This window comes from Nipponia nippon, unplaced genomic scaffold, assembly GCF_047370975.1.
Source record: "Nipponia nippon isolate SJK-2023a ecotype South Korea unplaced genomic scaffold, ASM4737097v1 scaffold_29, whole genome shotgun sequence".
Lineage (NCBI taxonomy): Eukaryota > Metazoa > Chordata > Aves > Pelecaniformes > Threskiornithidae > Nipponia > Nipponia nippon.
Window position 1 is genome coordinate 213,890 of NW_028262346.1, and position 25,264 is coordinate 239,153.

General features: G+C 51.0%; 1 protein-coding gene across 1 annotated transcript in view; it reads left to right on the forward strand.

The window, feature by feature from the left end:
- NOL6 (nucleolar protein 6) overlaps nt 1-17,142 on the forward strand; it is a 29,244-nt gene extending 12,102 nt beyond the window's left edge. The window contains 7 exon segments of the mRNA XM_087763717.1: nt 161-313; nt 1,501-1,598; nt 3,390-3,514; nt 3,675-3,764; nt 6,280-6,477; nt 15,655-15,756; nt 16,993-17,142. Coding sequence (XP_087619843.1) covers nt 161-313; nt 1,501-1,598; nt 3,390-3,514; nt 3,675-3,764; nt 6,280-6,477; nt 15,655-15,756; nt 16,993-17,142 — 916 coding nt within the window.
- The last annotated feature ends 8,122 nt before the right edge of the window (nt 17,143-25,264 follow it).

The following is a 25,264-nucleotide window of genomic DNA, read 5'->3' on the forward strand; positions in this document are numbered from 1 at the left end:
CTAAAAGCTCAACGACCACAGAGAGTGCCCTGTGCTTGTGATGCTGTGCACATGTGCCTGGCAGACATTTGCCCCTCTCTTCTCTCCTGCTGAATGCCAAAAGGGTGTTTTGGGTCCTGGGACGTGTGGGTTGAGCAGTGGCTTGTCTCCCTCCTTGCAGGCTCCAGCAGCAGCACCCTGTCTTCGGCAGCACTTGCCGGCTGGCCAAGCGCTGGGTCAGCGCCCAGCTCCTGAGCGACAGCATCTCTGAGGAGTGTGTGGACCTCCTTGTGGCATTTCTCTTCCTCCACCCAGCCCCCTTCACACCACCCAGGTGAGGATGAGGAGCCCAGGCTGGCCCAATGGGAATTTAGTGCTTTTTCCTTACCTGGAATGGAGGAGGGATGGGATGCTGCTAGGGCAGGAGGTGCTGGGAGGGTGCACAGCAGTGAGCACGAGACCCCTGTGCTGCAAAAACGGGGTCCTAAGCCCTGTTGGGAGCGGCTGGCCAGAGGAGATGGAGATGCTCCGTGCTGCGGGGCTGTGGTTTCCCCTGCCCAGTGTGCCGCAGAGCGAGAGGTGAAGGAGGTAAAGATGGGAGCAAGCATCTTCATGGCCTCTGGGTGCTGGTGGCACAACCACAGGGTGTCTTGTGCCTTCTTGAGGACTGGTGGGGCCCCTCGTCATGCGGGGGATGGCCAGGAGAAGCGGGGCAAGGGCTGCGTTGTGGCTGCCAGCACATTGGGGCTCCTGGGTTCCCTGGGAGGGATGTTACAATGCTGCTGGCGGCTGCAGCCTCCCTTCCTCCCAGAGAGGACTCCGAAGGGAAGGGTGAGAGGTTGGCCGCTGAAAACTGAATTGGAGTAGCATGTTGGTAAATAACCCTGCAGGGCCAATTGCTTGCTGGCCCCTGGCAGGTGGATGAGATGTGGCCCAGAGGGAGTGAAATGAAGTTAAAAGGAGTGTTGTTGCTCCATGTGGAGCCAAAAGGTTACTCTGCCCTGCACTTGGCATCGAGTTTCCTTCCCCAAAGTAGCAGGAGTAACAGCCTGATGCCTAGAATGCTTTCCTGTCTCCTAAAATACCCTGCTAGCAGGAGCCCCATCATCCCAGCTGTCTGGCTTCATGCCTGTGTTGTGTCACAGGGGAAGAGGCACAGTGGGAGCTTGGCTGGCGTTGTTTGGAGCTGCACTGGAGATGGGAGCAGCCCTTTCTCCACCTCCCTTTTGCTCCAACCCCAGGAGTCTGGGTTGGGGGAGTGGTGGGAAATGGGGCTACCTGAGACAATGTTTCACTTTTTGCTGGTTTCTCTTACTTGGAGAGGGAGGAACAAGGGGGAAAGACTTTCCTATGGGATTCAGAAAAGGGGAAGCACCTCATGCTTGTTCTGGACTTCCCTCTCCCACCACAGACATCCCTTCTTGGGCTGTGTGTGGGCTGGGCATCGCTAAATAACCCCCAAGCCCCTCATACTGCCAAGGGAGTAAATGCTGGTGTTGAACTGTTTTGTATTGCCTGCAGCTCTCCCCAGGTGGGGTTCCTGCGCTTCCTCAACCTGCTGGCAACCTTTGACTGGAAAAACAACCCTCTGATCATCAACCTGAACGCTGGCCTCACAGGTGAGCAGGCAGCATGCAGGAGAGCCGTGGTGTGAGGGTCTTGAGCCCTCCTTGGTCAGCACCTGGCTCCGGGGGTCTTGTGTACATGGGAGCATCATGGCTTCTGGCAGGGCAATGAGGTTTTCCCTTCTGTCATGCCATGCTTTTGAAGCCCTCTGCTCCTTCGTAGCCAGCGTTTTTGCTTGAGGCTTTGCCCTGGCTCTTGGGGGGCCAAACCTTCAGTTGTGCCAGGAGAGCAGTCAGGCTGTTGAATGGGAAGCTTCAAAGCTTCCTGCGCTGTGTCTGCTTTGAGAGCACTGCTGCACCACTCAGGTCACGGGGATCATCTACTAGTGCCTGATTTCAAAACCTGCAGGGGAAAAGGGCTGCAGTCCTCCAGGTTTTGTTACCTCCTGAGCATTGAGAATTTCCTGGTAAAGGTCTCTGGTTTCTGAATGAGCATGTTGGTGCATCCAGGCAGACTTGCACTCCTGCACTCTTCCTTGAGTTTTGTCTGTTGATCGTCTTTTGGATACATGCTGTCTTTCCTCAGGAGCCAGAAGAGACCAGGGGATTGTCTTGGCTTTGGGTGGTGGTGAGGTGGCAGAGATAACTACACCCAGCTTTTAAAGCTGATTTATAAGAAAAGGTAAAGCTGCTTGGTAGTGGTCTGTGCAATGCTGGAGGGAGCAGCTGTTTCTGTGGGTTTCAGCACTTCCTGAACATTTTCTTTTTTGAGAGAGAGAATTGGGTTTGGGAAACTGATATTTTTCTCCCCCCTGGCTTCTTTTAATGAACTAAATGGGAAGCATTTTTGGCCAAAGAGCTATTTTTTTCCTCACTTGAGGGAGGGTGAAAAAAAGTAGAAAACTCTTTGGGTACAAACTCTGTCATTAACTTATAATGTGGGTTCCCAGCAAGCGTCAGTCCCAGTGCCTGCTGTGTCTTGAGCCACATCTGCGCCTGCCTGGGTGGGTTTAGAGCAAAGGTCCATCTAGCCCTGCATCCCGTCTCCAAAACTTCCCGCAGGCGGATGCTGAGGGAAGCGTGAGAGCAGAGCAAGCCTGTGGCGATGGAGCATGTGGACTGTGGGATTTGTATCAAGAATAGTGTGGCCAGCAGGACCAGGGAGGTGATGGTGCCCCTGTACTCAGCACTGGTGAGGCCACACCTCAAGTCCTGTGTTCAGTTTTGGACCCCTCACTCCAAGAAGGACATTGAGGTGCTGGAGCGTGGCCAGAGAAGGGCAATGAAGGTGGTGAAGGGTCTGGAGCACAAGTCTGGTGAGGAGCGGCTGAGGGAGCTGGGGTTGTTTAGCCTGGAGAAGAGGAGGCTGAGGGGAGACCTTATCGCTCTCTACAGCTACCTGACAGGAGGCTGTAGCGAGGTGGGAGTCGGTCTCTTCTCCCAAGTAACAAATGATAGGACGAGAGGAAGTGGGCTCAAGCTGCGCCAGGGGAGGTTTAGGTTGGATATTAGGAAATAATTGTTCACCAAAAGGGTAATCAGGCATTAGAACAGGCTGCCCAGGGAAGTGGTTCAGTCTTCATCCCTGAAGCTATTTAAAAGAAGGCTAGACGTGGTGCTCGAGGACATGGTTTAGTGGTGGACTTGGCAGTGCTATGTTAATGGTTGGACTTGATGATCTTGAGGGTCTTTTCCAACCTTAACGATTCTATGATTCTATGATCAGAGGGTGGGAGAGGATAAAGCCTGTTGTACTGCCCTTTTCTGGGCTGTGATATGTGGACGAGAAGGCTGGAGGTCTGTGGGTGGGGCAGAGCATCTCACTCATCTGCCTGCCCTCACCAGATGCTGACTGCACAGAGATCAAGAACAAGTTTGTGGCTGCTCGCTCTCGCCTCCCTGTCATGTTCATTGCCACCCCCAAAGACCAGTGGAGCTCCATGTGGACTCAAGAGCGTCCCTCAGCGCAGGTGAGCTGGACCCTCTGTCCTTGCCCTGTGGTGGCTGCTGGCTTGGGGCAGTTCCCTGTTCCCGGTGCTGGAGCCAGCTCCAACAGCCCTGTGGGTGAGTGGGGTCCCTGCTACATCCAGGACTGCTGAGTTTCACCCTTTGGCTTTTTTCCTTCCCCAGATCCTGCAGCGCCTTCTTGTGCTGTCCTCAGAGTCCCTCCGTGCCCTGGAGGAGCAGCTCATGGACCCGCTCAACAGCCAGGATGTGAAGGTAAACCCTTGGGGTGCCAGCACAAGGGTTTTCAGGCTCTGGTAAAGCATACTGGTCTTCAGTGATGATTGCTGGGATGTGTTAGTAGGATTCAGGCTGTGGCCGCATGTGGTTGCCCCAGGATGAAGAGCAGCAAGGATGGGAGCTTGGAGGCTAGTACCCTGCTTCTGGGGGATCCAGCTCTGGATAGCAACTTGGGGTGAAATATCATTGACTGGGGAAAATCTGTTTTGTATTCTCTGATTTTCTTGGGGCACGAGCAAACCTGCAATGTTCCTGTGCCAGATCAGTTGCATGTCTGTGGCTGGAGCAAATGGTGCCTCTGGAAGAGTCTGTCTTGGTGTAACTGTGCAAATCTGGCTTGTGCGCTCGAGTCTAACCAAGCCCAGGGTGGCGGAGGTTTTGGTAGGACACTAACAGGCACTTTGGGAAGACGTTATTTTGGTTTGAGCAGAGGAGCAAGGCTGTGTATAGTTTAACCCTCTTCATTTTCTCTTTTAAGTTAAAACATCAATTGCTCAAATGGACATGAGAGATGCAGACAGTTATTTACCCTTTGAAGGGAGATATGTGTATTTTGAAGGGGAGCTTGTTGGTGTACCAAGTAGTCACTTAGGCAATTGAAGCTGAGAGGATTCAAAAAGCCAAACAGTGGTTAGATATGACATATTCACATTAGAAAAAAAGATCACATGGAGTTTTCTCCTGCCTAGGCATTATAAAAAGGATTTACTGACGGTGCTTTCAATTTTGCTGCATTTTGTACTGGAGGTATTACAGGGGTGAGATCTACTTTAGGTGGGAGCAGTGTGTGTTACTGGGCTGTGAGGGGGTGAGATGCTGTACATGAGATGTGCCCAGTGTGCCGCAGTTGCAGTGTGGACCCAGGACGGAAGCTCAAGAGGTGCAGTGTGAGCTGGGGGTGGTTAGCTCCCAAAACAATGCCCGCCCAACCCCTCGACTCAGCCTCCTTGGTCGTCCTTCCCCCTTTCCTCCCCTTGGGCATTGCAGCAGGATCCTTTCTCATCCCCAGGGTGTCCCTGTGGTCTGTACCAGCATCCTCCCAGGCCTATGACATTCCTTAGGGATAAACACGGCATGCTGTTTCTAGGACTGCTAATCTGTTTGTAAGCAAAGTGTGGGGATGGGAAGAGGGGAAAACCTTTCCAGTGAAACTTGGAGTTGCCTCCTCTTCCCATGTATCTAAGAGGGTACTCCAAGGTTTTTTTTGTCTTCATTTAAGTTGCTTGGGGATGTGCCCGCTGTCATGCAGATGCAGACATGGGTTTGTGAGGTCCGTGTCTTTGCTCCGAGGGGGTGCAATAAGCCATGGACTTGGTCAGCTGGGTGGGAAAGGGGGTCTGTGTGGATCAGAGCTGGGAGTCTGTACTGGCTGCTGATGTTTTTCATGTGTGTTCTCCCCAGCCTAGCTATAAACCAGCTCTGAGCAGTGGGTTTTCTGCCACGCCTCTGTTCATGTCCCTGCATCATTTATTCTACAAAAATGTACACATAGTTTTAATTTTTTTCCATTTTAATACAGCTGTATCCACTGTGCCAGATCCTGCCTGTCCAAATATTTATGTGTCTGGGATTTCTCCTGTCCATTAATGGGACTTGCTCTCGCCCTCTGTCTGCTTGATAGAAGATGCTGCTGCCCTCTGGGGCAACTCTTGTTGGACAGATGGGACCGTCCTGTTATTACACAACTCCTTGTGTCCCCTGGGTGTCGTTCGGCTCCTGTTAGCTTCTTGACTCCCCTCTTTGTTCTGAGACTCAGCCACGTGCAGCGTGGTTACCTGTCTAGCTCACCGTCTGTCCCGTTCTCGACTGCTCACCCCACTATCGTGCACTGAGGTGGGCTTCCTGGGGTCTCTGGTCAGGGCTGGAGAGGACCACGTTGGCCCCCTGGAAAGCTCTTCTTCAGGGACCGTCCCCAAGTCCTGGGGACAGAGGTTAGATTTTTCTGCTGACCTGGGAAACCAATAGAGTAGAGCGTGTAGTCCTTCTGGCTAGAGGTCCAATGGGGGCAGGGATCATCTCCCTTCTCTAAGGGTTGAGCTTGCTGTACAGTTAGGCTGTGGCAGTCCAGTGTGTCCTTCCTGGTGCACTTTGGTGGTCCAGAGGACATTTAGCCTATCCACCAGGAGATGGCCATGGGGGAACCACCTTGCTTGACAGAGTCCTTGTTACAGCACTTGCATGGGGTATAGGGGAGTGAGGGCCACATCCTTCTGATATGAGCAGAGCCCATGCTGGATCAGGGATGTGTCTCAGCCCAGAGGGAATGGGGTGGCCAGTATGGGCTGGAGCTCCCCATGGCTCCACCACAGCCGTGTTTTTCCTGTGGATGTTTTGGCAAACTTCTGAATAAACCAAAGCCAAATTTTTTGTGAGATTTACTGCTTTCTAAGGAGAAGGGAATAAAGTGCAAGCAAGGATTTGAGAAACCTGTCCCATCTCTCCTGTTTGCCTGTGTCCTATGTTGAGTAGCACTGATCTTTTCTCCTTGCAGATGGTCTTCCGCCCTCCTTTGGATTTCTATGATGTCCTGATCCACCTGAATCCAAACCAGATTCCTCGGCATCTGGAAAGCGTGGACCGGCCACTGAAGTCGTTTTCCCGGGGTGTGGTGAAGAACAGCACTGCAGTGAAGATCCTCTTTCCTGTGGTGGATTATGACCCCGTACAGTGCTACCTCCAGGAGCTGAGAGTAAGCATGGCCCTTTGGGAGGCACAGGGGACTACCTGCCTAAGGAGCAGCTGCCTTCTGGCATTCAGGTCATCAGTTGCCTGCCACTGCAGGACCTAGTTGGTGACATCTTTATGTATTTTGCATGTGATGGTCACTCTTTGTGTGCATCTGAAATCGCTTCTTCAGCAGAAGACCTGGTGAATGCATCACCTGTTCCATGGAAATGGGAGTGCTGCTGATGTGAGAATGACCTCAGATACAAAGCACCTGGAGCTTTTGCTGAAGAATATGATACTTCAGTGCAAAAGTACCTTTAAGCCATTTGTCTCTAGTCCTTCTTGCACCAACTGGGATGCACAGTGCGTAGTAGCTACCTATAATTTCTGGGAGGATGTACAGGAATCCATGGCATGGTACCGGTAGGGCTCCTGCTGTTAGGCCAGTGGTTACATGAGCCATAGAGGCTGAATATTGGTCACAGGCTGGTTTCTCTGGGGCTGGTTACATGCATGATGGCAGAGGAAGTTGGTAATGTGGGTATATGGAGAACATCAGTATCCAAACTTATCAACCCAGTGCTTTTTCACCATGTAGCCATGCCAAAGTCTCAGCAAGATGGGGAGATACGCAAGATGCTGGGTGGCAGTGGTGATCCACACTGGATCTGAACAAACAGTACGTTGCAGTTGTGCAGCCTTTGCCTCTTTGGCCCTTCCCAGCTTTGCGTGCAGTAGCTGAATAACTGTTAGTGTGCAGAGAGGTGGGGCTGTGATGCCCTTTTTTCAAAACCTGGCTCGACTTTAAAGTGCTGTCATCCCTTACCTACAGAAGTGATGTGGACAGTGTCAGAACTGCCATAGGAGTGGTAGGTTGGCTTTGGCAGGACAGGTGCTGCGTAGGTCTCCAGCCCCATTCCCCACTCCGGTCAGAGCCAGCTTCGATGTTAGAGCAGGCTGCGCAGAGCCCGGTCCTGTTGAATGCTGACTGTGTCCAGGGATGGACATTTCCCACCTCCCTGTCCCAGTGTTTGGCCATCATTGTGAAAATTTGTTTCCTAATGTCTGACTGGGGTTTCCCTTATTGCAGCATATGTTCGCTCCTCAGGTCCCTGCGGTAGCTGGGCTGTGCTAGTGGCAGCTTGCTGGAAGTCAGAGCTGGAGCTCAGGGGGCTCCAGCTTTAGCTGTGCTCTGGCAGCTCCTGGCTGGCCCTGCCAGCCCTGCTGGGCAGCGTGGCAAGTCAGAGGGCTTTCCTCTTGCCCTTCTCCCGACTGATACGCCAGGCGGGTTTTGTCCACATTCCTGTATGCACTTCTTGCCTGAAGATTTGGTATCAGCTTCTCTCCAAGCTTGTGCTGGGGAAGGAGGTGTGCCTGCAAAAGAAAAATGGTTTTTGGGTAGCCTCTCTTCTCTTCCTGGGCTGCCTCCTGCAGGCTCTGCAGGGTTTAGCATTTTCTGATGCCCGAGTTGGCTAATCTTGCACAGCTACTGAGTGTTTCTCTGCTGCCACTGCCAGGCTTGGCAGTGGTTGCGGCTGCAAGGAGGGACAGTAGAAAGGGCCAGATCTTGCCTCCAGGTCCGTAGAAGGAATTGCAGAGGTGGCTGAATTAAAACTCCAGTTCAGGCTGGAAGATGCTGGGCCCTTCAGGTTTAAGCTCCCCTTTCACTTTAACCCAGGTAGCTTAGGAGGTGGCCAAAGAAAATTTGGAAGGGCTTCTTTGAAGGTTTCCTCCTCCTCCTAGACACAGCCCTGTTACCTCCCATGCCATCTGCCAGCTGCATTTTGTGCTGATCTCTGCCCAGTCAATGGGAATCTGCTGTGGCTTCAGTAGAGCTACCAGGTCTAGTAAGGTGCAAGCTCAGTCCTTCTGTAACCCACAGCAGGTTGGGACAGTCTGGGGTTGGGTAAGGAGGGGAGAGACAGGCATGCATGCGAGACCTCTTTAAATTGAGGAGGACTTCAAAATTGTCCCAGCGTTTCCATGCAAGCAGCACTGCTGGTTTAGCTGGGAAGTCATGGAGGAGAAGAGAGGGGAGAGAAGGTGCTCAGTGCGCTCCTGCTTTTGAGAAGGAAGATGGTTTTGAAGCTGGAGGTCCTGCAGGACACATTGCAGAGAGTATTTGGGGGGTTTCTTGGGGTCCAGGATATGTAAGAAGGAGGGGGCGAAGCACCCTGCACAAGACTTTTAAAAGGGAGCAGGAAGCACAGAGATCAGGAACTGTTCACTGTTTCTCTCTTTCCTGATGTCTGGATCTGAGGAGGAATATCAAGAGACTCTTCTGTTACCTGTATGATGAGGATTTGACCTGCCACCATGAAACCTCAACCAAGAGGCATAGATCTGGGTAGGAAATGGAGTTTCTTAAGCCTGAAGTCCCTCTCCATGTCATGCTGGGAGCAGGGGTTAGAGTTGAACGGAGCCTTTCAGCAGCTGCCAAGGCTCTGGAGGTGCCTGCGTGCATGCAGCCGGAGCCTCTGTGTCTCCGGAGGGGCTGGGGCTAAGCGACCCTCACAGAGACCTGGCAGGAGGCTGACTTCGTGCTGAAGAGGAACTGGAAACTGTTGAGTGAGCCGAGGGGAGAGTAGGCTCCTTGGGGAGGCTGTTAACAGGCTTGCAGCAAATCATGCTGTGTATTGAGGCACTCCATCAGGAAACTCATCGGGGTGTGTTGCAGTTTATAGGACTTTTTTGTGCTTCTAGTCAACTCAGTGTCAGCAAACGGCTCCAGAAGTGAAAGGTGCAGAAGAGAATTCCCTGGAAAGCAGCTTTCATTAATCTTTAAGCAATTATGTTTTAATTCATCCAGTCAATTATGACATCCAAACTGAATTTTTACTGTCCATTTTCTCTAATACAGGTAAGAATAGACTCGGAATAGGGTTTGATTGGGTTACAAATTACAGCTGGTTCTAAATCCAACATACTAACATCCCAATGAAGAAACATGGGTATGAGCAAAGGTCACGTTGCCTCTTCGAAAGTAGTGTTGTGTTCACTTGATGTCTCTCACGCTTTGGCCTGAGGGTGCTTGGGAGGAACAGAGCAGGAACCGGTCACAGGTTTCCCCAAAGAAACTATGGGGTAGAGAGCCTGAAATCTGCCTTGGCAGCCCTGGCTGGGGGCCTTTTCCCCCTCTTGAAGGCTCTGAGATAGATAGGGCTGTGTTCCCTTGTGGCTGTCGTATTGGAGGTATCTTGCACTACCAGTTCACTTGGCTCTCGTAGCTTCCAGCAGGCAGGCCTGAAGGGGCTGATGAATATCTTTCTGGGCAAACAGGTGTTTCTTCTGGTAAAATCAACTGGTGACGCTGCACGTGCTCTCCAGGAACTCAGCCATGTCCACCTGTGTCGGAGGGCCTCAAAAACTGACTTGTCACTGCAGGGTCACCAGCAGGCAGGTTATGCATACTGTCAGTCAAAACTACCCTATCAGAAATCATCCAGTTTTGTGTCTCAGTGTACCAGTGTTCTTGCTTGAAGGCAAGACCTTTTAATTGGCTTTGTGCTTTGATCTGGCTTTGTTTGGTAGCCTCTCCAGCACCTTTTGCATTTCTCCTTCCCTGGCTTTTGCTTCTTAAAGCAGTGTTCAGCTCATCCTCATCCTGAAGGCTGGGAGCCCCGGGGGTGATCCAAACACAGCAAAAAACTGGTGCCGGAAAGGAGTGTGGTGACAGCAGTGAATCCGTACGAGAGATTTTGGATGAGAAGGCACTTGGACACAGAGCTGGCTGGCTTTGACTCAAGAGTAATTTGCTATCCCTTAATAGCACAAACCACAGAATTGAGCAACAGGGTTGTAGCTGAGGCTGACAGTGCAGCCGTGGTGGGTTTATAGCAATGAAGGGAGACATCTGCCACACAGTGATGCTGCAGGATTTTGTTCTCTTCTGTGGGCAGAAAAGAAACATCCGCCCTTTTCTGAGCTTGCCATGTGAAAAAGGGATTTAAATGCCCAGGCATATTGATTGAGTTGAGAGGGACAGGGAGTAGTATCTTCCCCAGTGTCCTTGGCCCAGTAACCAGGAGACCCACTTTCTCCTGTCCAGCCTGTTTGTTCCCGAGAGGTCCCTGTTCTTCTCAAATCAAAGGGGTTAGCAAGACAGGAGTGCTCCGGAGCTAAAGGATTGCTGTGTGCCTTCCCCAAGGAGCCTAATCAGAGGAGAAAATGAAAGGAGGGGAGGTGTTGAGTCCTGACTGCTTTGATTTTTCCTGCTCCAAGGAGATGTGCTGCAGGAGCTGGTGTGATTGAGTTGCTGTGGTGCCTGGGAGGCTCTGGGTAGAGATGAAAGGCTGGTCAGGGGATTCAGATGGCAAATTCTTCAATTCTAGGACAGATCTGATAGAAAAGACCTGTTCTGGGGGTCTGTCCAGATGAGAAGTCTGTGCAGACAGACGCTTTTGAGGGAAAGCAGGTGCCAGATGTCCTGCAGAGAGGGCTTCCCTGGAGCCTCAGCCCATCACCAGCCTCCCCGGCACCTACGGTCTTGAGCACTTCAGTGAGCAAGCCCTGGGTCTGGTCCTGGCGGGGTTTCTCCAGGAAGGCTAAATTAAGTTTAAGTGTCTCAAATGAGGCTCCTGTGGGATCTCTCTTGTGACTGCTGGTCTGTGTCATGGTAGCTATCAAGCTGCAGAACCCCTGGCCCTTTTTTTCCTGGATATGTGGCGTGGGAAGGTTCAGTCAGCACAGCTCTTAGTCCAGGGTGGCTTGGCTGTCCTTGAGCTCAAGGGATGATCTTTCTGCCCACATCTACTGGGTCCCTGTGGATATACTTGTCATGCCCATCTGCATGCATTCAGGAGCTCACAAAGCCCAAAGGCTCTGGTGACCTCCCCAGGGTCTAGAGCTGTTGTCTCTGGTGGACAACATCGGATGAAGCTGCCTGTGCCATGTCCATCTGCATGTCTATAATGGCTGTTGAAAGACCTAGTGTTTCTTACTGGGTCTTTGGTCTCAGTGGGTCACTGGATACAAAGCCCTCTTCTTCACTGAGGTTCAGCTTTTTCTGGCTGCATGTGTCTATCAGTTCATGGCAGAGGAGCTGCCCATCTCGTATGTGGGAGATCTTTCCTAAAGCAATGTTTTCCATTTCTTGCACCTTAAGACAAGACCTATCTGAAAGACTTACGGGCCTTCCCTTTCTTCTTGCCACGGTGTAGGAATGTCTATCTTGCTACTGCATGTTAGGAAAGAATTAATGATATTAAAAGTTCTTGGTCTCTTACAATATATAACCTGTGGTTACAGGAGGTAGCTGGAACTGGCGAAATCTTTTCAGGTCAAACTGCTCCCTTCCTGTTTTGACTGACAGACCTAACTCCTCCTATGGAGACTTCCAGGCAGGCAGAGACGAACTGAGAAAAGCTCCATGGGCTCTTGTAGGAAACCCTCCTGTCTGGATCTGTGGCCTCAGGGGGGCAGAGGCAGTGGGAACTTGCCCGCTCTTAGAGCTTCAGGGCAGCTACGTGACCCTCAGCGTAGTGCCCAGGGTTCACGTGGATGTACACACAGGCACGCATGTGCATATCGAAGCATCAGCCCCTTGTGCTCCTTGGGTCAGCTCAGAGGGTACCTGTGGCTACATTTCTCCTGTGTTGGTAATGCCTTCCTAGAGGTCTGACTTGGATTCATCCCATAGGAAGCGACTGAAGACTTTCACCTCAGATGGTTTGGTGGATTGGTGGACAAGGCATGTTTGCTAATGCAGCCCGGAGAAGATGGGTGCCTTTTTTCCTTGCCATACTTCTTTGCCGCTGCCCCAAACCCCCAGGACAAGGATGCACATGAGGCTCTGATGAGGCACTCGGAGGTGGAAAAGTTTGGATAGTTTGAAATACCTTTTACCAGGTGAATCCCAAACCTAACACCCAGGCTTCTTTTCTCTTTTAAAACCCCTCTGACACAGAAGTAAGCCCAGCCTTGCTCTGTTTGGATGTGGGGGAAGGCTCTGTCTGTATCATGTAACCTGTGAGCATTAGGGCAGGTCACAGTAGGATGACAAGGACCTTGAAGTGTTACCCACAAACGTAGTTGTTGTTGGAAGTAGCTTTACTAGGGTTTTATACTGGTAGATCCCTTGCTGAGAGCACTTTAAATGTTCTAAGCACTGAGAAAATGTTGACTGATGCATTTGCCACTTGAATTGCCATCGTACCAGGAAGAGCTGCTAGGTGCATTTCGGGTGCAGAGGCCTTCCCAAACGGCTCCTCTTTTTCCAGCAGCTGTGATGCAATGAGCCCAATCTCTGGGTATAAGTAGGAGCAGTGAAAAAATGGGTGTATAAATGGTTAGGCCAAAAAACCCCACCCCTAAACAACAACAATGTAGTTGCTTAACTAGCAATGAGTGCTTAGATCATTGCAAAATCCATGCTTCAGCCTGAGCTGCTTGATCCAGTAATCCTATTTTAGATCAGGGTATTGTTTTATGCACCACCTTTCTCCATCCTTTCATTTGAACAACCCAGATCGCTCCTTACAGAGCTTGAGCTAATCTTCCAGGTGCTACGTACCCCTTCCCTGGACTATTAGGCTCCTCCAAATCACAGCCCCAAGATTGCAGGTACCCCGTGCCTCTGCGAGATGGGAACCAGCTGTAGGTTTTGCTGACGGCAGGGATCCTCCTGAGCAGGGAGAGCTTTCCCCGGGCCTTTAAAGCTGAACTGCAACCAAAGATAACAGCAGCTCGAGAAGGGAGTTAGGGGTTCAAATGTGCTCCCTGCCTTTTCTCCCTTTTCTCTTAAACTTTCCCTTGAGGAAGGTGTTTGCAGGCTCAGGCAAGCCCAGCGGCACTGGGCATGGAGCGTGGGATGTGGAAAGGGAGGTGAACTCTGTCTGCTTTTGCTCCCCAAGCTTCTGTAGAAACAGAAGTGCAGTGACTAATACAACAGACCCTTTTAATGCTGCACTTTCCCAAGAGTTGAATGTGCATCTCTGCAGCTCAGTGGAGCCGGCGCAAGCGCTGTCATGTGGACGATGCTGGGAGCAGTGCGAGTGCAGAAACTTGCCTTTTGCTGGGATTTTGAACGGGATGCCGTCCTTTTAACATCTGCCCTCTGCTCTCTGCTGTCTGGACAAAAGGTGCTGGATATCAGGCTGAGCAGTGGTTTTACTGGGAAATGAGCTGAGCCTGGGAGGGCTCCTTTCCTGCAAATGCTCCTGGCTCCTGTCCAGCAAGACATGCCTGTAAAAAATACTTTTCTCATAGGGAGCATCGTGTTGCACTCAAGACCTCACCCTGTAGAGTAGTGGGGCTTTTTCAGGTTCTCACATGCTTTGTTCCCCTCTGGTTCGGAAAGCTGCCCTTTGGCAGTCAGCATGCCCTGAGCTTTCTTGCCCTCCGTTGAGCTTTCCCTCCCTCCTGCTGTTTGCCTTTCGGCAAAAGGAGGAGTATTCCCTGTTGACTGGGCTCTGAGCATAACCCATCGCTCTCAGGTGAGAAATGCCAGGGCAGGTTGCCTCTTTCTCAATCTATTTTTAGACAGTGTTTTTTCTAGCCAATTTGGCGAGATAATGTCTTGACCAGCCTTGCCCTCGTGAAGATCCCATGAAGCGGGATGAGCTGGCAGGTCTCAGGATCTTCCCAGCGTGATGGCCTAATTGTGTTGCCCTCTTTTTGTGTTACTTCAAGTCCGAACTCATAAATCTGGCTCTGAAGGTTGCAGACAACACCACCCCTCCCTGCTTATCAGGTCTTTACTCTTAAAATGCCACCCCACCCTTCGGGATCAGTGGTAATACCAACCCAATCCATGTTTTTTTTCCTCCTACTGCGATCCTGGTATGTCCATACAAGACTCCTTCCAAGCTTGCCTTTGATGTTGATTTTTTTTTTTCTCATGCACATCCATTAAAACCGCATCATACAAATACAATGATGCCAGCAGAGACCTCTCTTTGTAAGAGTGTGGCTGAGTTGCAGCTGGGTAAACTAAAGGGATGGAGGAGAAAGATGAAGAGGGAGCAGAGGGTCTGTATTTCTTGCAGTAGGTTGCTCCAAAGCCAATGAGGCCATGTGCAGAAACTTCTGTACCGATGCTGGGGGCTGTTTGCTCTGCCCGGTGAACATGTGCCATTGCCTGATGTTAATCTCCACCAAGATGAGTAAGTGTCAGGGAGCAGCTTCTTGGCTGTCTTGGTCAGCTGTGCTCGGGATGCATATCTCCAGGTACCAGCGTGTTGGGTGCTGAGCAGTAGGGCCAGACTTCTGGGTTTGAAAAGTTGCTTGCACACAGCATTGTTTGCTTCTGCTGCAATGCTCATCCCCTGCCTTCTTGCAGTGCTGGGAATTCAGCTTGCGTGAGCTTGGGGGAAGCCAGACTGTGGGCTTCAGTCATCTCCTTATGCAAGGTCTCTTTTTGAGCTCTCCTGCCCGGCACTACCAAAGGAGCTACTCACTGACACAGCTGCTGAAACACAGGGACAAGGAGAGCAGATTCCCGCAGTGCCTCCATTGAGCATTCTATCTCTTTGCACCTCGCAGGACTTTGTGTTACTTAAAATTTCTGCTGTTATGTTTCCTTTTGGGATACTGTGCGCTGACAGCACACGTGGGGTTTGTCCTGGCGGAAGAAAGATCTTTGATACCTTTGTTGCACAGATTGCAGAGCTTGAGATGCTGGCCTCCAGTGAAAGATCCTTGACTGGGGTTGGTCTTTGCTGCCATGTAGTGAAACGTATTGTGGCAGGATTGCCTGCTGGGCAGGACCCGCCTCTTGCCATCTGATGCACTGTGAAATCTTGGACATGGCTGTTGGACACTGGGATAGGACAGCTTGGTAGTGCCAAATCCAGCTGATGGGGGACCATGGTGAGGAACACAGAGTGGGTTGTCACCTAAGGCGTCCAATGTCCTAAAGCTGGATGCTGATTTCTTGGTGCTCTTGCAGGCCTGTGGGAGGTGGTGGATCATGTTTCTGCTTTCTGGGTCAGCAAGAGGTAGTCAGCGATGAGGTCTGCATGCAAAACTTGGAGGCAGCGCACTGTATCTATCAAGGCTGGGGGAAACAAGGCAGCAGGAGGCACCTAGGACTTGTCCATCGGCTACCAGTTGCTTTCCTTGTTGGGAATCCACTGGAAGAGTTGCTGGTTTGGTCCTGGCTGATGTGGAGCTACTGTGTGTCCCTGTGTAAGGAGACTGAATCAGGGATGGGCTCTGGCTCTGGGATGTCTGGCACAACCTCTGTTTGTTTTCTACCCAGGATGCCTTCAGTGATCTCATGTTGTTGTTCTATGACAAGCGTGGTGGGGAAGTGGTTGCAGTTTTGTGGAAACCTTTGAGCTTTCAGCCTCAGCCTTTTAAGGTGAGTTCTTGACTCTACTTTAAGGTTCATGTTACCTTTATGCCCTGAAAGCTTGGAGGGCTTTTTTTCTTCATTGTAATTGCTTTGTCTAGCTCTCATCAGCCCCAAAGCCCTTTGAGAAATGGAGCTCATACTTCTGTCCCTTCTTAGAAAGGGTAAAACCAAGACAGGGCTGTGACCAGAGTTCCCCCAGTCATCAGCAGAATTGAGAAAGGAACATGTGTCCCTGGACAAGCCCCAGCACCATGACTAGGGTCAGAACAGAGCTCTGTGTCCCAGGTGCTCTTCTCTGGTCCCCTCTGGGAGGTGGGCAATTCCTCGTTTGCCAGACATCTGGTGTGTGCAGCAGGCTGCCTCATTCTTGTGGCTTTGGGTGTCTTACCCAGAAATACCCAACCCGCAAGAAGCTGAGGTGGCAAGCCTAGGTTCATAGTGCCCAAGTCCTATTGATGTATGGAGATATTTTCCAGCTACATCGTGTGGGTTGGCAAACTCTAGAGGGTGGTTTAGCTAGGTGTGAGGCACGCTGGAGTGATTCATGCTGCTTTCTATGAAGGAAAGGCGCAAAGAAACCAGTGACTCATGGCTCAGAGTTGAAAGCCCAGGCTCTTCTGCTGTCAGTCTCTGGGTGATTTATCTCCCCTCTCTTCATGGCCAGCGGGCATTGGCTATTCAGCCTAGCTGCAGTTGTGAAATCCAGTTATTCACAGTGGTGAAATGAGAGGAGGAGATGCTTGCATCTGAGCTGACTGTGGCTTGATTAAACATGAGGATTTTTTTTACCGGTAGAGCCAAGAATCTTTTCCCACTCAAGGTCTTGACACCCAATAACAGAGCAGAGCCCAGGCAGCTCTTACTCAGGGTCATGGTGTGGTCCCTTTTGCATACCCTGTCTGCTCTGCTTACACAAGCTCCACCATGCACCTGCACACTCTTTTCCCATCTCCACCATGCCCCTGTCTATTGCTTCTCTTCCTTCCTTGCAGTCTTTGGACTGTGGCTCCAGGGTAAACCATAAAAGGGGCTGGAAGGGCCACTCTTGCAGTTTATTAGTTCTAATAATGAGCAATGATGGTGTTGAGAAGTGAAGCTTAGAAAATTGAGTGTAGCGGTGTGGCAGGGGTTGGATGTGATGAGGCAGGAGAACAATTTACTTCTCCTATGTGGGGCTTGCAGAGTTTGCAAAGCAGCTCTGAGCAGGTGCTCCCATTTGTGCAATGTTTGTGTGTCCTGCAGGTCTCCAGCATGAAAGGAAGGATGGTGACAACTCTGAACAATGAGCTAGTCTGCGTTCCCAACGTGGAGGCAATTCTGGAGGACTTTGAGGTTTTGGGAGAAGGCCTGGTCAAAAGTGTGGAAGCTCATACAGAGAAATAGACTATCTGAGGCCACTGAGAGGTGTCAGAGGGACCTGTCCTGAAGCAGAGTTTGTTCACTCTGGGACCTTTCCTTTTTATAAATCAATCCTAGGAAAGGCTTTCAGCTTTTTAAATCCCAGAACTTTGTTTTACTCTATTTATATGTCTTGTTCAGAAAAGTGATGGGATCTGTTATTGTTTTCAAGAATACAAATGCCTTTTTATTTTGAAGAAAATATAAAGATGGGATAAAGTTTTTGAAAGTGTTCCTGTTCGTTGTAGGAAACAAAGCTGTGTTCTTATGAAAATGTCAAAATTCTGAGAATTCTGGCTGAGGTGTGCATTGGCAAGGCAGTTTCTTAGTTCAATAGAGAGTTCATAGCAGCTGCTGGTATTCTAGTGGTTAGCAAAACCAAAGAAACACTGAGCCATTCAAAAATGACCAGGTTATTCCCCTCTACTCAACCCCGGTGAGACACATCTGGCATGCTGTGTCCAGTGCTGGGCTCCCCAGTAAAAGAGAGACATGGACACACTGGAGCAGGTCCAGTGAAGGGCAAGGAAGATAGTAAAAGGGTTGAAGCCTTTGTCATATGAGGAGAGGCTGCAGGAGCTGAGGTTGTTCAGCCTGGAGAAGAGAAGGCTCAGGGGGATCTTACCAATGTGTATAAGTACCTGATTGGGGAGTAGAGAAGATAGAGCCAGTCTCTTCTCAGTGGTCCCCAATGATGGGATGAGAGATGTAAATTGAAATGCAGGAAATTCTACTTAAAACACTTTTTTTACCATGAAGGTGGTTGAACACTGGCACAGGTTGCCCAGGGAGGAGGTGGAGTTTCCATCCTTGGAGATATTCAGAACCCAACTGGACATGGTCCTGGGCAACCTGCTCTAGGTGACTGTACTCTGATCAGGGGTGTTGGATTATTTCTCTCGTGTGAAATGATCATGGGGACTCCTGATGGGGAAAGAGAGAGAAATAAGAGGGAGCAAATCCACTGGTCCCATTCCCTCTTCTGATGGAGGCAGCATGCATGTTCCAACAGCAAAGTGTGGGTGAATTACATACAGAGTAAATAAAACAGACTTGATCACAGCAGATATTGCAGAAACAAAAAATAGATCAAGCTTGGAAAGGCAAGTGGATGTTCAGGCAGTTTGATAACTGTAGACAGTTGTCACTTGGTAAGGAGCATTTTGGATGGGATGTTAAATCCGTTGCTTCAAGACCTACTGGCCTCTCCAGCTTTTGGAAGTGGGTCTGAGGCTTTGTGGAGGAGATTCACAACTTATTTTTCAAATGTTTTCTCTGAAGCATTTGAAAGCAGGCTGTGGCAGAGCTGTGGCACTGGGCTGATGCTGTCTACCTGGTGCCCATTGATCCATTGTGTGCTACGGGATAAATGCATGGGTGTAGCATCCCTAGTTTGGGGATATATGTGCTATATTAAAATCACAAGAAACATTTTTCTCTCTTCCTTGTGCTGGTGGCTGAGGGAGAGGCTGTAGGTGGAATCCTTTCCCCATCTACTGCTTGCAAGAGCTTTTTAAGTACACCTAAACTGAAAACATTCAGAGCACTTAGTGAGTAAAACATATCAAACCTGAGAACAAAGCAGCACTTTCTGTTGCTACCATGACCCCTGCAGTGTGAGAAGCTGTTGACAGCTCCATTAGCAAATGAGATGCAGGCAGTGATTTCAACAGGTTTCAAAAGCAATTAAGGATTAATTTTTAAGCTTCTCTTTGTTCTGTTGTATCATCCTCTAGATGTTGGAATCACCCAGTCTGCCTTCAGCGATGGCTGTAATTTTCCTCAGTAGTCAGACTGTTCCTGCCTTTTGTGCCTATCTGCCTTCGCTCCGAATGTCCAGTTTGACATTGGCATCCTGTAAATTTGCCAACACAACTGTTGGACGGACAACGCCTGAGTTGCTGTGCCCATTGCTTGTGCCAGAGCTCTGCCTGTTCCCTCCGTGCCCCATCCTGCCCTCACTTTTCCCCTCGCTATATGTTGCGGATGTAAATGGTTTTGGGCTGGGGCATTCTCCTTGCTGTGTATATCCATGCTTTTCTGTAGGGCGGAGTCATGTGCCGAAGCCCCCGTTAGCTCGCAGGGGAGCAGAGCTCCTCGCAGGGGTACCCCCCTGCCGCACTTCTGTTTTCATCTGCTGCTGTTACACTGTCAGGTATCGTATTGCTGCTCCTTTTCCTTTTTGTCTTTAAAAAGACATAAAACTATGCGTAGCTTCAATCTACTGTGAATTGGATCTCCTCTCTGCTCCTTTATCCTTGGGTAAAACTGCCATTTGCAGCTTGCAGCAAAGCGTCAGGCAGTGTCCAGGCTAGCCTTCTGCAAAAATAATGATGCCAAGTTAACTGATGGTAAATGAACTCACTCATAACTAAACCCTTGTACAAGTACCAACCTGCTAGTGTTTCACAAGGTAATGCCACTGTGCTCAGCAGCCAGATGTGAGCCTAGGGCAGGCCTGCGCTGCAGATGTTTGCTGGTGTAAAGGTCCATTTTGGTGACAGATAATGGTATTTCAGAAAAGGCATTGAAATAAATGCACTTAAGACTGGCAAAACTGACCACTGCTAACCCAGCTTACATCACCTGGAGGGGATACATCTCTGTCAGCAAAAGTTACCCAAGTAACATGTCACCCCAGCTGTGCTCGCAATGCTCCTCATGTTGCTAAAGCCTTGGTTGATGCACGGGCTCCTGCCTCCTCTTTCAGAGGAAGAGTACCTCCTCAATGCCCCAAATCCCCCAGTATCTAAATATTTAAAGGTGCCTTTGAGCTGTTCTGGAGCCTTTGTATGATCAAACATTGCAAATGTTCTGGGTCATGTTTTATCATCTGCTAAAATCAGACCCCTGTGGCCAATGTGGGTGGACAAAACCACCTTGAAATTTAGCTGGAAAAGCCTGGGGATGCTCTTAGGGGCTGGGTGTTGGTGCCATCTGACTTCTTGAGCAACAGTTGGTATCTAAAGCAAAATGCAAAGCACTTCTCAGCCTCAGGAGCAGAGGGTCCCTGTGCCTCTAATGTGTCTGGAAAGGCAGGAGCCAAAGGGAAGGGGTATCTCAGGTACGTAAGAGAGGCCAGGTGAGGTCTCCACTGCAAACTTTTATCTCCTCTTGCCCGATTTACTGCTCTTGTTGGTGTACCGTGACTAATTTCTGTTATGAAAGCTGGGGTAGGGCCTGGTTTATTCAGAGCAGGCTTGTTTGACAGCCTGTGCTGGGTTTCTGCTTCCAGAGCAGTGAGTGGGCACTCGCTTGCTTGCAGGTGTTTGCTTAGCTGTGGTCCCATCCATAAACAAGAGCTGTACAAACACAGAGCAGCCCTGGAGAGCCCATGCCTTGTCATGTTGCAAGAGGCAAGACAAGGGGAAAGGGAGGGAAGCACCAGAGCTGAGGCGATAGCAATGGGATTTGGTGTTTTGCCACCACTTTGGATGTGTAGGCATTGCTACCACGTTGATTTTGTAGAGACAGGAGAACTCTGAAGCTCTTTACGGTGAGTCTCCTGTGCATGGGAGGCAAGCACAAATGGGGAGGTGTTTCTAAATGTAATGCTGGGCTGGAGCGATGTTGATACGCATAGTGGGTGGATGGAGTCAGCCAAGACAGGGCTCAACGGTATCTGCTTTCTAGCAGACCTTTCCAAAAGTTGCTGTGTCCTCCTGGGCCTTTTCCTGAGCCACCTTTTTGGCAGCTTTCTCCTAAAAGGGTCAGCTTGTGCTTTGCAAGGGTGTTTTCTGAAGAAGGGGTTGTTGGGAGGCACCTGGTGCTGGCTCAGGAGAGGGGGTGATGGACAGAGCCTTTCTTCTGCCACCAGACCCCTGCTTGCCAGGCGCCCTTGATAGCTTTGAGTGGCAATGGCAAGATTTATGAAATGAAGCTGGGGAAACAAGTTGATAAAACACAGCTGGGATGATGGGGTTATTAGAGCGGGTTGAGTGCTGTGGGGTTCTCCTGCTTGCTGAACTGTTCAGCTCTCACTGATCAGGGCCACGGAGCTCTTTTTGGAGGTGGTTTTGGATCTCCGTGGCTGGCTGGCTTCAGGCTAACTCCCTGAATGCAAGAAGTATGTGTTTCCTGGAAATAAAGGACATTTTGCTCAGGCATCCATAATCACTGGTCATTTTGAAAACCCTTAGGCTAAATTTCCATGGCTGGCTGGGGAAGGAGCAATTACCTGTTTTTTGGCACAGAAAGGGAATATCCTCCTCTAGTTTGCTGTTCCCACAGTGACTGTACTGCTTGGCTGGGGGAGGGCTTGTTTGCTGAGGTTTCTGTTATCAGGAAAACACTCTGGACTTGAAGTGATTTTTCCCAGCCAAGGCAGCAGCTTTCGGGAAGCGCTGGTAGCAAAGTGGCTCTGGTGGGCAGCAGTTTTTGATGCCCGTGGTCTCCCTGGGGAAGGCAAAGTGATGCTGCTCCAGGGGTGAGGGTGGCACTTAGCAAGTGCAGGGTGCACCACAGGGAAGGGAAAATCAAAAGGTCAGGTGGGGGAACTGAAAAATGGGAAAAATGTGATCTGGAAAGGGGCTGGGGTTGGGAAAGAAAGGGCAGTTTGGCAGTGGGGGAAGAGATGCTGGTTGCTGGCACCCCAGGGCTGTGCTGGGGTAGCAAGACGAAACTGCAGGTTGCTCAAACCATATGAGCTGGTGCAAAGATGCAGCTTCTGGTGCTGTGAAGTCTTTCATAGAATCATAACATCATAGAATCATTTAGGTTGGAAAAGACCCTTAAGATCATCAAGTCCAACCATTAACGTAGCACTGCCAAGTCCACCATTAAACCATGTCCCTAAGCACTGCATCTACCCATCTTTTAAATACCTCCACGGATGGGGACTCAACCACTTCGCTGGGCAGCCTGTTCCAGTGCCTGACTACCCTTTCAGTGGAGAAGTTTTTCCTAATATCCAATCCAAACCTCCCATGGCACAACTTGAGGCCTTTTCCTCTCGTCCTGTCGCTTGTTACTTGGGAGAAGAGACCGACCCCCACCTCGCTACAGCCTCCTGTCAGGCAGTTGTAGAGAGCGACAAGGTCTCCCCTCAGCCTCCTCTTCTCCAGACTAAACAACCCCAGCTCCCTCAGCCGCTCCTCACCAGACTTGTGCTCCGGACCCTTCACCAGCTTCGTCGCCCTTCTCTGGACACGCTCCAGCACCTCAATGTCCTTCGTGGAGTGAGGGGCCCAACACTGAACACAGGATTCGAGGTGTGGCCTAACCAGTGCCGAGTACAGGGGCACCATCACCTCCCTGGTCCTGCTGGCCACACTGTTCTTGATACAAGCCAGGATGTCATTGGCCCTCTTGGCCACCTGGGCACACTGCTGGCTCATGTTCAGGTGGCTGTCAACCAACACCCCCAGGTCCTTTTCAGCCAGGCAGCTCTCCAGCCACTCCTCCCCAAGCCTGTAGCATTGCATGGGGTTGTTGTGACCCAAGTGCAGGACCCGGCACTTAGCCTTGTTGATCCTCATACAGTTGGCCCTGGCCCAACGATCCAGCCTGTCCAGGTCCCTCTGTAGGGCCTTCCTATCCTCCAGCAGATTAACACTCCTGCCCAACTTGGTGTTGTCTGCAAACTTACTGAGGGTACACCCAATCCCCTTGTCCAGATCATTGATAGAGATGTTAAACAGGACTGGCCCCAGTACTGAGCCCTGGGAACACCACTTGTAACCGGCCGCCAACTGGATTTAACTCCATTCACCACCACTCTTTGGGCCCAGCTAGCCCAGCAGAGTGCACTTATCCAAGCCGTGAGCAGCCAGCTTCTCCCGGAGAATGCTGTGGGAGACAGTGTCAAAGGCCTTACTAAAGCCCAGGCAGACAACATCCACAGCCTTCCCCTCATCCACCAAGCGGGTCACCTTGTCATAGAAGGAGACCAGGTTAGTCAAGCAGGACCTGCCTTTCATAAACCCATGCTGGCTGGGCCTGATCCCCCGGTTGTCCCACATGTGCCATGTGATGGCACTCAAGATGATTTGCTCCATGACCTTCCCCGGCACCGAGGTCAGGCTGACAGGCCTGTAGCTCCTTGGATCCTCCTTCCAACCCTTCTTGTAGATGGGTGTCACATTTGCTAACCTCCAGTTGACCAGGACCTCCCCGGTTAGCCAGGACTGCTGAAAGATGATTGATTTTTGTGCCAGACCCAAGTGCTAAAGGCTCAGCAGCCACTAGGAGAAAAATAAGCATTGGCCATGAGCATGGTGGGGAGGTGCTGCGTGGCTGGTGGTGCCGTGGTGGGCTCTTGCAGAGGAACAAACAAGGGATGCATCAAGGATCTCCCATTACTCCATTTTCCTGCTGAGCATCATGACCAGGTTCAGCAAACTCGCTGCCTGTTCCCACCAGAGAGCGAGATGGGGGGGATCTGCTCGCAGGGCTTCGTTTGCAGTCACTAACTTGGGCTTGCGTTGGCTGTAAGCTGGCACAGAAACACTTGCGCCTTGTGCTGGCGGCACCTGTGCTGCCAAAGGTACCAGACAGAGTGTTCCTGTTGCTCCTGCATGTGCCTGGAAAGGCTGAGGACGGTGCCAGCAAAGGGCATGACAGGAGCCCAAAACAATGTCGATTTATTAGCTGGAGTCTCTCCCTTTTGGCTAAATCCCCTGTTGTTTCTGTGCATATTGGATCATTGAGGATCGCAGTGTTTGGGAGGAAAACTACAGCGGTGGCTCTGCTTGGCTGCAAGTTTGTAGCTTGCTGGTTCTTCCCTGCCGAAACATGTGGTAGCCAAGCTTGGTTTTGCTGAATGCTGACCTGCCTTGTGTTAACGCAGGGTGAGACCATGGTCATGGGCTGGAGATGCTGCCACAGGGTAACCGTGTCCTTCTGCGTGTTTGGAGACCCTGCTGGTATTACAAGGCAAGGGATGAGGCTGTTGCTGGTGGGCAGCCAGCTCCGTAGTGACATCAGGGAGCAGCAGACCCTGTCCTGGAGCAAGAACCCCTCCACTGAACCAAAGGAGGAGCGGAGAAGGCAGGTGGTGATGTCTTGCCTCCATCCAGTGGGATCAGGGCTCACAGGGCAGGACCGCCCAGTGTGAGGGATGTCCTACAGGGCAGGGCTGAGCCAGCTCTCGCTGTTAGGTCTTGTCAGTGGACATTAGCTTTGCTAAAGGCTCAGCCAGGTGAAATAATGGTCAACCGAACCCCAGGCTCCCTCCCAATCCACCCTGGGGCTGCAGAAGCGTAACCCTCCTCCCACGGCTGTGGCATCAGGACCTCATCCCTTCTTTCCCTGGCAGTCCCATCCCAAGGACCTTTCCTTTCCCCTATGCCCTTCAAAATAGACCTCCATGTCCCTCCCTTGCATGGGCACAGGGCAATATATTGCCCTGCCTTATACCTGCCCTATACCTTACATTTATATAGGTATGCCTGCATCTTTCCTTCACTTTTTTGGGGGTGCCTGGGTACCTCTTGGAGGATGGTGAGGTGTTGGGGAACCACGTGCCTTTCCTAGGCACAGGGAGATGGGGGGCCCTGTGCCACTTCATCATTGGCCAGTAGCGAAGTGTAAGAGCTCCCAGCCTCCATCCCTGCAGCTCCTGCCCCTGGCACAACCGAAAGCAATTCCCCGAGTGAGTAATACTCACAGCTCCTGCCCTGTGACTGTGTTGTTTTTCATCAGGAAGTGCAATTTGTTTAGTGCCAGCAATTTGCTGCAGCCCGTTGCAAAGAGGCAATGCGATACTTTCCCTGCCCTGAAGCACTGATGGTTGTAGGGAGGTGGGATGAGACATGGAGGGTGTGAGCGGCAGCTGAGGAGGGAGCGTCAGGGGGAACATGGGGTCTGGGGCAGGGATGGGGTGGTACATCACAGCCACGGGGCCTGGAATGACCCCAAAAATGGGGGCAGCCTGTCCCTGTCGTCCGAGGCAGGAGGATGGCTCCCTTTCTCACTCATGCTGGCTCGCAGTGAGATGGGCTTGCAGGGCCCCTTCCCTTGCTCTTTTCCCTGCTGTGGGCATGGAGCTTGTCTCAGCCGTCAACAAAAGCATCCAGAAGTGTGTTTGGCACCCCCTGCTCGCCCTGGCTACATGCTGTCCATCCCAAGGTGGAACTGCAGCACTGATGCTGCCACTGTGCTGGGGAAAAGCATTGGC